General features: G+C 43.3%; 1 protein-coding gene across 6 annotated transcripts in view; it reads left to right on the top strand.

The window, feature by feature from the left end:
- RANBP3L (RAN binding protein 3 like) overlaps positions 1 to 14,979 on the top strand; it is a 44,532-nt gene that overhangs the window by 5,130 nt on the left and 24,423 nt on the right. For 2 of the 6 annotated variants that reach the window (XM_082242024.1, XM_082242023.1), the window contains exons 2-5: positions 10,227 to 10,333; positions 11,993 to 12,029; positions 13,962 to 14,039; positions 14,787 to 14,861. In XM_082242024.1, coding sequence (XP_082098150.1) covers positions 10,227 to 10,333; positions 11,993 to 12,029; positions 13,962 to 14,039; positions 14,787 to 14,861 — 297 coding nt within the window. The remainder of the gene's footprint in view (positions 1 to 10,226; positions 10,334 to 11,992; positions 12,030 to 13,961; positions 14,040 to 14,786; positions 14,862 to 14,979) is intronic. The other 4 variants (XM_082242025.1, XM_082242026.1, XM_082242027.1 and 1 more) reach the window with 4 other exon arrangements.

Genomic DNA, 14,979 nt, shown 5'->3' with positions numbered 1-14,979 from the left:
ACATCCTTTCAAATAGAGGATTTTTTCTCTGTAAAGTATGGCATACGGCGAATCTACCTGGCTTCCAGAAGTGGGAACTGGGGACTGTTCAACAAAAGACGAGCACAAGTATATAGGCTAAAGGAAATTTTAAATCAGTGGTTAGTTGACCTCTGATCTTAGGGCTCCAAGGTCTAGTGGGGGCTTCTTATCCATTCTTCTTTAATCTGCTTTCAGCTCTCCATTACAGTGCTTGAGTTATAGGGGGACATAATAATGGTCAGGGACCCCTGACCATTAGGTCCAGTCACGGATGACTTTGGGGTTGCGATGCTCATCTCACTTTATTGGCCAAGGGAACCGGCATACAGCTTCCGGGTCATGTGGCCAGCATGGCTAAGCCACTTCTGGCAAACCAGAACAGCGTACAGAAATGCCGTTTACCTTCTCACCAGAGCGGTACCTATTTATCTACTTGCACTTTGACATGCTTTCGAACTGCTAGGTGGGCAGGAGCAGGGACCGAGCAACGGGAGCTCACCCCGTTGCGGGGATTCGAACCGCCGACCTTCTGATCGGCAAGCCCTAGGCTCTGTGGTTTAACCCACAGCACCACCTGCATCGGGAACACTAAATGAAACCCACTAACTCCATGCCCCATGCAACTTTATTGAAAACAGTAGCTGAGGGGGCCACGTACCACCTTGGCCGCTGTATCATTTAAGCACTGCTCCCTCACCATAGCTGTGTCATGCTAGAATCTTCAGCCCAACATTCTTGTGAACTGGACCAAATTCATGAACAGCTGCTTCAGTTTAACAAACCCTTAACATGCTCGAACTCCGGCACTGTTCTTACTAACAGCTGGAACACACACCACGGTCACCCCGAGAGATGCCAAAGAAAGCAGTTTAGCTGCTGTGAGCAACCCCAGCTCTCAATATGTAACATATTGTGACACTCAGCCCACGTCTACAAGGAGGACTGTTCAATTTTCTGTTCTTTCGGTTTCTCATTTCCCCAATCGTAAATTCAGATCCACATATTTCTGCAGAAATTTCTGTGGTTGCTTTTATAAAAAAAATAAATCCTGATGGAAATTCATCAGCCTTGTAGTGCAAGTTCCTCGCAAGAAGGTTTTCTTTTGTATTTAGTTTTAACAAATATACACATTTTGCAAACAACGTCCCCTAATACAAATGCATTTGTGTACATTATTTTTACTAATATATGCATTTATATGCACACCACCCCATTACATGCTTTTAGGTATGCAATTCTTAGTTGCAGAACTGCATTGCAAAATTCGTAAAAGTGTGACTCGTGAAGTATGGCTGTGTTTCGATTTGTTTACTGTTTTAGAAAGTGCAACTTTAGTGCAATCACCTTTAAAGCCAAGGTGAACCAAATTCCATCCCAAATACTGAATAGTTTCAGGGTCAAACAGCACTTATCCTGAGTTTGGTCCCTGTGGAAGGAAGTCACTGGAGGCTTATTAGAATTTCGTAATGTTTACAGATATAGAGGTTGGGTACAAGTGGAGGAATAGCTTAAACCAGGGATGTGGAGCCTGTGCTCCTCCAGATGTTGCTTGACCACAACTCCAACCATCCTTGACCATTAGCCATATTGGTTGAGGCTGATGGAAGTTGGGTTTAGCACAGGGTTTCCTAAACTTGGGTCTCCACTTGTTTTTTTAAAACTACAACTCCCATCATCATAATTTGATTTAATTAATTTTATAATGAAATATTTTTGGATTGTGTGATTATTTGACTGATTATTTGGTTGTTGTTGGCCGCCCTGGGCCTGGTTTTGGCTGGGGAGGGCGGGATATAAATAGAATTTATTATTATTATTATTATTATTATTATTATTATTATTATCCCTATCCAGTGGGACCAGTGGTCAGGGATGATGGGAACAGTAGTCCAAAAACAGCTGGAGACCCAAGATTGGGAAACCCTGGCTTAGTGCTATGTATAAACCAGGCTAACAAATCACTAATAAAATTAATATAAAACCAAGATAAAACAGCTCATGCCCCCCAAAAAGCATACTAAAACAACTCTACACAGCCATGTCTTCCAAACACTTCATAAAATAAAAAGGCAAGCAGGTTTCTTGATGAGCTACTTTTGGACTGGGAGTTCCATGCCCAAAGTACTGCGAAAACGATCTTTGTTTTTTTGGAGAATAGGAATGCAGAGAGAAAGTCTGAGCAGCACAGGTGTAAATTGCACTCCTCTTTATTCTCTGCTAAAGCAGCCTTCCCCAACCTTAGTGGCCCCGATGGGTATTGTAGTTTTAAACAACTTGAGGGCACCTGGTTGGGGAAAGCTGCAACCAAAGAAAATGTGTTTGCTGCAGGCCAGGGTGCATACAATATATTTATGTAAAGGAAGGAGGAGGAAGAAAAAAAAAACAAGAGCCCTGTTATGCCAGGATTGTTTACAAGGCTGGCTTTATTTACGAGCTCTGGTCTTCTTTTGGCAGAAAGGGGTGGGTTATTCCAGTCCCACCAGCCAGAGGCGGCCTATTTGGCAGGCTTCTGCAGAGACTTTTCCAGCAGCCTCCTGCACTCAAAGTAGCTGAGCTGCTTAGGACTGGAGCAATCCGGTCTCAACCAGTTTTGAAACCAGCCTGCCGAGAGTGTGCGTCCTGCTGTTGTTCAGGAGGAGGAGGAGGAGGACTAGGAGGAGCAGCCCCTGTATCCTTTGCCTCCACCCCTTGCCTTTGCCTCGTTCACTGCCTTTTGCTCCCTATGGGTCTTCGTAGGGCGGAGTGCCTCTGTGAACGACTGTGCCTGTTTGTGGACGACTCCTGCTTTTGTCAACAGAAGAGATCAAGCCATGTGTCTCTTCTGCCTCCCTTAAAGCTGGCTGATAGTCTCAGATGGCTGCCAAATGAGCTGGCACTGTTAGAAGGAGAACAGTCCTTTCTATTTGCTTCCATCTGTCCCACCATAGTTTCATTCTGCAGCCATCACTAAAGCTCTTATCTTCTCCCCATGCACATGAGATGTTCTCATTCTGGAACAAAGATTCACTCCAAATGTGTATTAAGGCCATGCTTGCTGTAGAAGCTCAGTGGTAGACATTTGCTCTGAATGTAGAAGGTCCTAATTTAAATCCTGGGCATTTCCAGGTATGGCTGGGAGAGACCTATGCCTGAAACGCTGGAGAGCCACCTCCAGCCAGAGTAGACATCAACATGGTGTCCTCCAGATATGGATGGACTGCAGTTCCCATCACCCCCAGCCAGTACGGCCAATGGTTAGGGACGATAGGGATTGTGGTTCAATGACATCTGGAGGTCAGCAGGTTAGCTACCCCTGGTATAAACAATAGCGAACTAGATGGACCAATAATCTGACTCATTCAAAATCAGCTTCTTGTGTCCCTGTCAGCGAGGTTTGGAAAACAGAAGCAAGCCCAATGGAGAGGAAAACGGCCATGTGTGTTTGTGTGTGTGTGTGTGTCAATATTTGCATGGGAGAATCAGCGGGCAACACAGTACATATAGATATAGATGCATTGGACTTGCCTCACTATTTTGGTCATCTGGGGTCATCTCCTCACATGCTAGGTTGTCTCAAGACTGGGTTGTTGTTGTTTCTTACGGGGTAAAAATGAGAAAATTATTTTAGGGTTGCCATATTTCAAAAAGTGAAAATCTGGACACAAAAGTTGTTGAACTTTTTTTGGGCAAAGTTGTTGCCAAAGTTGTTTTGCAAAATATCAAAAAAGCGCGATTTTCCTGGACATAGCATCAATTTCCACTGAATCCTGCTTCCAAAGGCCAAATCCCGGCTATGTCCAACCCTATATAACCTCGGCAACCCTATATAACCTTGATGCTTTCGTGAGCTCGCGAATGTGGGCTTTAACTATAATATAAAATGTGCCGGCAGGTTTGTGCCTGTATGTTTCCTGGCTTGGCCCAAGACTGTTTGCAAACGGTAGTCTTGTTTCCGGTAAAGGTGCACAGTAGCCAAAGCCAGCCAACTTAATTTGGCACCTGGGGTTGAAAATTCCACAACACCACTCCTTTTCCCTGGCTGTTAAAAATATATATACACAATAATAATACTCTAAACAACTAGCAGTTTACTGCCATGTTTCAGTTGCTCACACTGTGGTGAGATGTTTTGCATTTCTTTCTAAGTTAGAGTAATCATGGACCGGATGCCATTGTTATCATGCATTCTGGATGATTTGTGCTACTGGGGTGGTCATACCAGATACTGCTTTCCATATACTTTGCACCTGCAGAAATTTTGGGATGGACACACTGCTTCGTTTCCAGTCTGTGCATATCCCATAGCTTCCTGCTGAGACCCTGCCACGTTTTATACCGTAAATCTTTTGGTTCACTTTTGTTCCACTTTTGTTCTGCCATAGGCAGCAATAAGGAGGTGGCATTGAGGATGTATCACAGCAGGGGAAAAAAGCAGAATAAATCCACTACTAATGTACTAATGCATTGTGTGAAGAATATGTTGCAGAATGCACCAACAATATGCCAGTGGTCTGGAGGGGCCCTGTTTCTATATTTGCACCAGTGTGCATGTTAGCATATGAAAATTTAATGTGCCCTCTGTTTTGATAATACATTTCCTTTTGGAAGTAATATATAAGTGCCTACCCTAGACATATGTGTTTCCTCCCACCCACCCTGACTAGAATAAGTCCTTTACTGTTTATAACATACTGTGATATCTTAGTCTCCTGATTTTTCTGCCAGTCAGAAATGCAGCCACTCAGAAACACTCCCTCAGTTCCTCCCAGATCTGAGCTTTCAGCTATTGCAACAGTTTGTTTTCCCCTGCTCCTAATTCTGGCACAGAACATTTCTGATCCTTGCCAGCTTCCTACGGCCTTCCAGCTTTTAGTAAACAGTCATTCTCTCATGGTTGTCCAAAGTGAGTCTGTTATTTGGTTTCCCACATCCTTTCCCCCCTTCCCTTTATTTTGTTTTGTTTTGCTTTTTGTTAGTGCAATATGTTTTAAAGTCACAAGGCTAAAACGTTTCTGCTTTTCCATGATAAAAATGTGTGGCCCCATCTAATGCTTGAACTTTAGCCTTCCTAAAGAAAGCCGGAGGAAGAGACCACTGGGAAAGATGATAGACTTTGTTCTTGTTAAAAGAAAACTCTGAATGATGAGGCTAGTAAGCCTTGTAGGTAAGCCTGGGGGGCCTGCAGACCTCTAGATGTTGTCGGACTTCAACTCCCATCATCCCTGGATATCATTCCATGCTGGCTGGAGGAGTTGGAATCCAACAGCTGCTTTAGGTTCCCCGCAGCTTCCCCATTCTAGTTTTAAGGTTACAGTCAAAGATGAGAAAACTGTAAGGCATCTGCAATGGGCTGGACACTACTGCCCTCTGCTGAGTTTGAGCAGCACCAGAACTGCTCTAGCCTAAGTAGACACAGTAGAGAAATCTGATTCAGGTCGCGTTTGAAGGAGAGCATGCCAAAGTCACTCTTTGCAAAATAATACACAAACCCTTCAGAACTTCTTCTCCGAAGTTTTGCAAAGCAACCAAGTAATGTATCTAAAAATGCATAGGCGCACAGAGCAAGGTGTGCATAAAATTGCACATATTGTTGAAAATACATTATATTAGTATTTTCTACATGTTTTGCAAAAAAATTGTGTGTACAGTGGTACCTCGGGTTACGTACTTAATTCATTCCAGAGGTCCGTTCTTAACCTGAAACTGTTCTTAACCTGAAGCACCACTTTAGCTAATGGGGCCTCCTGCTGCCGCCGCGCCACCGGAGCACGATTTCTGTTCTCATCCTGAAGCAAAGTTCTTAACCCGAGGTACTATTTCTGGGTTAGTGGAGTCTGCAACCTGAAGCGTATGTAACCTGAAGCATATGTACCCCGAGGTACCACTGTATATTAGGAGAAATTCGCACTAAAATGCACGTGGATTTTTGTGATTTTTTTAAAAAATGCAGAGTGATGTGGAAATGCAGAGAACGAAACTTAAAATTGGAAAAAGGATAAAATGAAATGGACATATCCTCCCATTTCTAACCATCTTCAGCTACTTATGCCTACTACTTTAAAAAAAAGAATTAATTTTACTCCAGGTCAAGGTGGTTTTCATATTAGAATGCAAGTTGCTACAGAGAACATAAAAAGGACTGATGTCGCAGACATTTGGGTTTAAGAGTCGTACTTCAGGTTTCACCCTGAAGCACCTACACCCTGCTGCAGGATCTTTAAAACTATGTGGGTTGACAAATTGAAGAGGATTCCCTTCATTTGGCTGAGACCAGACAGTATCTGAGAGTGTGTGTATGCATGCAGACTGCCTTATATATTAGATCACGGCAGAAGCACTTGTCATTGGAAGAGCAGATGAGAATGAAAGCTCCCTTTTGATTTTTCGACATATTAATACTAACAAAAACAAAGGCATTTTTAAGACCATAAGATGAGCCTCCCTGGATCAGGCACCAAAGGCCTAGCTAGTTCAACATCCTTGCCATGCACTTGACACACTGTTCCTGACCCTACGTGGGGCTACCTTTGAAGGTGACCCGGAAACTACAACTAATCCAGAATGCGGCAGCTAGACTGGTGACTGGGAGTGGCCACCAAGACCATATAACACCAGTCCTGAAAGACCTACATCGGCTCCCAGTGTACGTTTCCGAGCACAATTCAATGTGTTGGTGCTGACCTTTAAAGCCCTAAACGGCCTCGGCCCAGTATACCTGAAGGAGTGTCTCCACCTCCATCGTTCAGCCCGGACAATGAGGTCCAGCACCAAGGGCCTTCTGGCAGTTCCCTCACTGCGAGAAGTGAGGTTACAGGGAACCAGGCAGAGGGCCTTCTTGGGAGTGGCACCCACCCTGTAGAATGCCCTCCCATCTGATGTCAAGGAAATAAATATCTGACTTTTAGAAGACATCTGAAGGCAGCCCTGTTTAGGGAAGTTTTTTATGCTAGATTTTTTTTGTGTCTTTAATATTCTGTTGGGAGCTGTCCAGAGTGGCTGGGGAAAGCCAGCCAGATGGGCAGAGTATAAATAATAAATTATTATTAAAATTATTATTATTACTCTACCATCTGATGAAATGGGACGTCTGAATGCTACACACAGTTGAGCATGCATAGGCAAATACCAAATGCCTGATTTATTGCTTTCCTGCAGTGCTGTGCATAGTCACTTCCCCATTGGGCTATAATATTATTTCATGTTATAATTAACAACCCATTCCACATTTTTGCAGCTGGTTTTATGAGAACAAAATATATTTGATTGCATAGGTTTTATAAGGATGATCCCAGATACTCTGGGGACTATTCATATATGCACACATATACTGTACACTGAAAGATTAAATATATATTATAAATATTTTTAAATACCCTGGAAAGGAAGTGTCCAATCTGTATTTGGCAACTATTTCAGAATGTTCCAACATTAAATGGTTATGCTAGCTAAGCCAAGCTCTATATAAAGTTTCTTAACTGTCTGTGTGGTGAATTGATGAATATTTTCATAGAATCATAGAATCATAGAATCATAGAGTTGGAAGAGACCACAAGGGCCATCGAGTCCAACCCCCTGCCAAGCAGGAAACACCATCAGAGCACTCCTGACATATGGTTGTCAAGCCTCTGCTTAAAGACCTCCAAAGTAGGAGACTCCACCACACTCCTTGGCAGCAAATTCCACTGTCGAACAGCTCTTACTGTCAGGAAGTTCTTCCGAATGTTTAGGTGGAATCTTCTTTCTTGTAGTTTGGATCCATTGCTCCGTGTCCGCTTCTCTGGAGCAGTAGAAAACAACCTTTCTCCCTCCTCTATGTGACATCCTTTTATATATTTGAACATGGCTATCATATCACCCCTTAACCTCCTCTTCTCCAGGCTAAACATGCCCAGCTCCCTTAGCCGTTCCTCATAAGGCATCGTTTCCAGGCCTTTGACCATTTTGGTTGCCCTCTTCTGGACACGTTCCAGTTTGTCAGTGTCCTTCTTGAATTGTGGTGCCCAGAACTGGACACAGTACTCCAGGTGTGGTCTGACCAGAGCAGAATACAGTGGCACTATTACTTCCCTTGATTTTAATAAGTTTCACTTGAGCAATGCTCATATAAATTATACAAGCTTGCGGGGTGGCTTCACAAATTATACCTTTGTGGGGTGCAGTCAAATCTATCTCTGTTTTTAAAAAAACATGCGGTTAAGTTATCAATAACTACCTCCACATGCAGAATTCTGCCTCTGTGCAATTTGACTGAGCTGTAATCATTAACAGCTCAGGAGAAATAGTTCATTATTCCTTTTCTTTAAATAGAGTTGCATATATAACCAAACTGTGGTTTGTTTAAAGATGGGTACATGGGCCATAATTGCATCCTTGCTCAGTTTTAACCCTGCCGTTACATCTATTAAGTTACTTTTAGGAAGATGAAGAGAAGCACCTAAAATTGCTTGCTGTTGATTTGAGAACAACACTTACTATCATTATCATTATTAATTAAATTCATATTATGCCCTTCCTCCCATAGAGGCCCAGGGCAGCAAAAACATTAATTGATACACCTAAAAACATCTGGAAATAGTTCCAATACAGATGCAGACTGGGAAAGGGACAGCACCTGTCTAATATTTAATAAGAGAGAATTTCACATGGTAGGTGTCAGGACACTGAAGGCCCAATTTCTATAGCGCATGGGTAGGCAAACTAAGGCCCAGGGCCAGATCCGGACCAATCGCCTTCTAAATCTGGCCCGCAGGCGGTCTGGGAATCAGCGTGTTTTTACATGAGTAGAAGGTGTCCTTTTATTTAAAATGCATCTCTAGTTTATTTGTGGGGTCTGCCTGGTGTTCTTACATGAGTAGAATGTGTGCTTTTATTTAAAATGCATCTCTGGGTTGTTTGTGGGGCATAGGAATTCAATCATATTTTTTTCCAAAATATAGTCCGCCCCCCCACAAGGTCTGAGGGACAGTGGACCAGCCCCCTGCTGATAAAGTTTGCTAATCCCTGCTATAGTGTGTTGAATGGATCACCTGCTAAAATGGTATCTGCAGAAGGTCCTATAGATGATGTTGAAATAGAATAGTTTTGTATGACATGGAAATTGGACATTTGTGCAGGCATCCCATGCCGTTGAGTGAGGATGAAAAGAGGCTGCATGCATGGGACACACTACCAAAGAGAAGCCAGAGGCAATGGACTCAGGCTGAAGCGCAGGTTTCCACTGCAAAGGAAACCGGTGGGCCAAGAAACAGCAAAGCGATTGGGTGGATGTATGTTAATGTTGCACAGGTGGGGCAAAGGCACCTTCTTTGAGGCTGAGAGGATGAGCCACAACTTGTCCTTCAAGATGAACAAGTCGTTGTAAGAGGTGTTTCTGGGTGCTGTTTCCCTGCCACTTTCTGAGGCCCCAGTCAGGCAAATGGCTGAATTGGACCACACATCCTATGTTGAAACAAGGTGATTATGGGGCAACTGGAGCACCATCTGAGCTGCTCCTGCTACCAGAACCGTCCCTATCATTAGGCAAAGGTCCCAAACCTGTTTTGGAGAATAGAAACATCAAATACACAACAATAAACACATTCCCCCGCCCCATCTAGTACAAAGCTGCTTTAGAGAATACAAAGGTAAAAATAAGGTAAAGGTAAAGGGACCCCTGACCATTAGGTCCAGTCGTGACCAACTCTGGGGTTGCAGTGCTCATCTCGCTTTATTGGCCAAGGGAGCCGGCGTACAGCTTCCGGGTCATGTGGCTAGCATGACTAAGCTGCTTCTGGTGAACCAGAGCAGTGCACGGAAATGCCATTTACCTTCCCACCGGAGTGGTACCTATTTATCTACTTGCACTTTGACGTGCTTTCGAACTGCTAGGTGGGCAGGACCTGGGACCGAGCAACAGGAGCTCACCCCATTGCGGGGATTCAAACCACCGACCTTCTGATTAGCAAGTCCTAGGCTCTGTGGTTTAACCCACAGCGCCACCCACGTCCCCGATAATAAATACATTTTTTCATCTAGTACAGCTGCATCCCTGAAAGATAACAGAAAAAGCAATGGTGTGTATTTGAAGAGGGCATGGTATCAAAAGATGAAATATTGCGTTCCCAGAATAGCTGAGTTCTGTTCAGAAATCCCAAATCAATGAAAACATGTTATATTTATATTGTGCAAAAGGAAACTTTATTTGAATTCACACACTGTTTAATATGGAGTCTTTCTTCTTTCCCAAGGCAGATCCGTGATTGCACAGCCCATATTTGTTTTCAAGAAGGAACGCCCTTGCAAGGTACGAACGGAAGCCTCCCCTTCTTGCATTTCTCCTGACAACACATCTGGGGTGAGTCAGGGCGCAAGGTGGGAGGCGCAGGACCACAACAGCAGGCCTATGTGGGTTCAGCAGAGAGTCTGCATACATAGATACATCTGTACACACCTGGGGCAGATGTGCAATCAGGAATCCTGGAAAACCTGGGTTCCCAGCCATAGTAGCAGAGTTTAGAACAGGGGGCAGCAGACTTTTGCAGCAGGAGGGTAGTCCACTGTCCCTCAGAATTTGTGGGGAGCTGGACTATATTTTTTTGGGGGGGATGAACAAATTCTTATGCCCCACAAATAACCCAGAGATGCGTTTTAAATAAAAGGACACATTCTACTCGTGTAAAAACACACTGATTCCCAGACCGTCCGCAGGCCGGATTGAGAAGGTGATTGGGCCGCATCCGGCCCACGGCCCTTAGGTTGCCTACCCCTTCTTTAGAAGTTACAGTGGTACCTCTGGATGCGAATGGGATCCGTTCCGGAGCCCCGTTTGCATCCTGAAGCAAACGCAACTCGCATCTGTGCGTGCGCGGGTCGCGATTTGCTGCTTCCGCACATGCGCGTGGCGTCATTTTGAGCGTCTGCGCATCCGCGAGTGGCGAAATCCGGAAGTAACGCATTCCGTTACTTCCGGGTCACCACGGAGCGTAACCTGAAATCGCTCAACCTGAAGCATATTTAACCTGAGGTATGACTGTACAGTGGTACCTTGGGTTACAGATGCTTCAGGTTAAAGATGCTTCAGGTTACAGACTCCGTTAACCCAGAAATAGTACCTCAGGTTAAGAACTTTACTTCAGGATGAGAACAAAAATTGCGTGGCGGTGGCGCAGCGACAGTGGGAGGCCCCATTAGCTAAAGTGGTGCTTCAGGTTAAGAACAGTTTCAGGTTAAGAATGGACCTCCGGAACGAATTAAGTTCTTAACCCGAGGTACCACTGTACTCTGAATGCATGCAGAGCAGCGGTGGGGAATCTCAGGCCCTGGGGGGCAAATGCAACCCTAGAGGTCTCTGCCCCCTGGAAGTCTTCCTAGGACACTCCCCTCTCCCCAGTCCATGTCCCCTCAGTGGCTGTATTTTACACACTGAGTGTTTTTGTGTGGCTAGAATATGTTGTTAAGCTCTGTTAATGTCTCTTTCTGGTCTGGATGAAGGAGACAGATGAAAGTGTTAGTGTGTGTAGAAAATACAGTGGTACCTCGGGTTACATACGCTTCAGGTTACAAACGCTTCAGGTTACAGACTCTGCTAACCCAGAAATAGTACCTTGGGTTTAGAACTTTGCTTCAGGATGAGAACAGAAATCGTGTTCCGGCGGTGCAGCAGCAGCGGGAGGCCCCATTAGCTAAAGTGGTGCTTCATATTAAGAACAGTTTCAAGTTAAGAACGGACCTCCGGAACGAATTAAGTTCTTAACCTGAGGTGCCACTGTAGTCTATTGCACAAGGCTAAGAGTCACATGTGTTGCCCTGTCTACTTTTGCCACTGAGGTGGGGCCGATGAAAACTCCAACATGATCTGTTCATGATCAAGACTGAGCCTCAGTTTCTGCTATGCATTCTGTTACACATATTTCCAGGGTCTGCAAAAATCAGTGTCCAACTAGGGGTCTTTCTTAAAATAACTGACATCTGGCAATCCTCAACTGAGGGCTGACTACTCTCTCTTTCTGTCCAGAGGCCTGCAGAAGATCCTGTGTGCAAGACCGAAAAAGGTAATCAGGCGGCAAGAATTATCCTAGCTAGGAAATGGGGAAAGCAAGGTGGATTCCAAATAGAAGTGTGGTATAAAGAAGTGTGGGATATAGCGATTAACAATAAATTAACGTGTGCTGTCAAAGTAGGAAGGGGAATACGGAAGAGAATGACTTTGAGGAGATATGAAAACTATTTGTGGAATTGGTATTGTTAAAACAGAAAGGGGTCAAACCATCTCAAGAAGTGTTACATTTTTGGAAAGTAGGATAATTATGATAAATAATGGCCTTGAGGGTGGGGTGCACATTTTTAAAATTATTATTATTACTTTATTAAAAATAAAATAATAACAATATATGTATTTTTAATGTAATCATTTATTTTTGTTAAGAAAGCTTCCAACACCAACTGGTTATAAAGTACCGTATTTTTTGCACCATAACACTCACTTTTTTCCTCCTAGAAAGTAAGGGGAAATGTCTGTGCATGTTATGGAGGGAATGCCTACAGGTGGCATGCCTACGGATTTTCCTCCTCTAAAAACTACGTGCGTGTTATGGTCAGGTGCGTGTTATAGAGTGAAAAATACGGTACATAGTATCGTTTTTATTTAACAGATAGGTAATCACCTTAGTCACCAACCCAGAGCACCAACACATCACCTAGATGCAATCCTCTGCCTCAGGATTTTTCATGTCAATAAATATCTGTATTGCTTCTGGTTTGGCACCAAATCTGATATGGCATCAAACCTGAGACTAAGCAGCTAAATATATTCTTGTCCCTTTTTTTTTGTAAGTAGGGTCCCTGCACACCCAGCACCTGCATTCCTATGAAAAAAGAGCTATATCTACAAAACATGTTTTATTCAGCCTTTTGAATAAAGGGCTGTTCTCTGGCCTCTGCAAACCAGGACATGTGATTATCTTAGTCATCGGTGGGATATGGACAAGAGCGTGCTCTCTCTTGGACAACTTCCTCAACATGCAGTAGATTTTAATTATAATTTAATTATTCAAATATAATATACTTGTAACCCTAGGATAATCTCCCCTTGTTTAGGGAGAACCCTTAATTTATCAGCCGTCTTCTGACAATCACAAGACAGCCTTATTTATTTATTTACTATTGCATTTATAGTCCATCTTTTTTCCCAAGCAACTCAAGGTGACATACACAGTTCTCCTGCTCATCATTTAATCCCCGTAACAGCCCCGTCTCTCTCCACGTAGAGGACTGATCACATAGGTCCTTACCACCTGGGGGAAGTGGCAAGGATCTTTTTTATTTTAATAATAAATTGTATTAAATATTTTTTTTGGGGGGGTTACGAAAGCACGTGGTTTGTCTCTTTTTTCAGGTTGTAGAGTCTTTATTGCTTTTTTTTTTTTTAAAAAAAATGCATTTATTTCCCACCTGTTTCTCAAAGGAGCTCAAGGTCTCATACATGGTTCTCATTTAATCTCCCAAACAGCCCTGTGAGGTACGTTAGGCTGCTGAGAGGCAATGGCTGGCCCAAGGTCACCCGGTGTGTTATGTACTGAAGTTCTTACCCTGGGCCAGCAGGGGGATACTGTAGATAGTTATGCAAATAAGGGATCGAAAGTGACGTTCAGTGATTGGATAGTTTTAGAAAATTGTTACAGTTACATTGTACTGGAGCTCTATATAAGCAGGCTGACTGAACCCTTCAGTTCAGTTCTGTCCTGGCCTGTGAATAAACAAGAGCTGTTTGAAGAATTGCTGTGTCGTCTGATATGTTCACCCACAACTTAACACGGTGAACTGAGGGAGGATTTGAACCTTGGTCTCCCACATCCTAGTCTGACAATCTAACCACTATGCCACGCTGTGTATCCTTGGGTTTGATTCCTTTGGGCTGTTGTATTGCTGAGGTTGAAAGGAATTGCAGTGCATGATGATGTGTACTATGTTTCCCCCCCTTTTAGTTTCCACTGGTTGTTCCAGAAAACGTCCAAGATCGTCATCTTTTTCTTTTCAAACTTCTGACTCCCAGTCATACAGAGGTATGACTTCTTTGCCCATTTCCCTTTCCAGTACTGTATTGTACATTGAGAGTAAACCCCTTATTCTACCTGGTTTCAAATTGTACTCACTCAGTTGGAATTAAATGCTGAACAGCACGTTTTAATTCCCACTGATTTCAAAGGTGCAGTGGTACCTCGGGTTACATACGCTTCAGGTTACACACTCCGCTAACCCAGAAATAGTGCTTCAGGTTAAGAACTTTGCTTTAGGATGAGAACAGAAATCGTGCTCCGGCGGCCCGGCGGCAGCAGGAGGCCCCATTAGCTAAAGTGGTGCTTCAGGTTAAGAACAGTTTCAGGTTAAGTATGGACCTCCAGAACGAATTAAGTACTTAACCTGAGGTACCACTGTACTTAGTTAAGCATAGCTTGAAATGGACAACAGTGGGATGTGAATGGTTGTAGGGCAGAAACTGTAAGAATAATCTCAAGCTTAGTTCAGCTTTCCCCAACCAAGTGTCCTCTAGATGTTTTGGATAAAATTTGCATCATCCCTGACCATTGGGGATGGTCACCCTGACTGCAGTTGATAGGAGTTGGAATCAAAAATATATGGAAGGTAGCAAGTTTGGGAAGGCTGCCTTAGTCTATATATCCGCCAAGTTTTTTTTATCAAAGAAACATGGTGCTATAATTGTGTTTACATGCTGGCATAATTACATTTGCTTAAGTTATAAGTGTAAAATACCCTTGGGGAAAATTATGATTTGCTTCTTGTGTTTCCAGAAAATGTGCTTTCCCCCAAAAGAGCAAGATCATCTTCCTTTAACATCCTTCCAACATTTCCACCACCCCAGCCAGGTAAATTAAAGTATGACTAAACAGTGATTTAGTAGGCCAGTATAGTATTATTATTATTATTATTATTATTATTATTATTATTATTATTATTATTATTATTATTATTCTGTCAGTGCTT

The sequence above is a fragment of the Podarcis vaucheri genome, assembly GCF_965113315.1.
Source record: "Podarcis vaucheri genome assembly, chromosome: 11".
NCBI classification, from domain to species: domain Eukaryota; kingdom Metazoa; phylum Chordata; class Lepidosauria; order Squamata; family Lacertidae; genus Podarcis; species Podarcis vaucheri.
The sequence above is the reverse complement of the archived record's forward strand: the minus strand, read 5'-3'. Positions and strand labels throughout refer to the sequence as shown.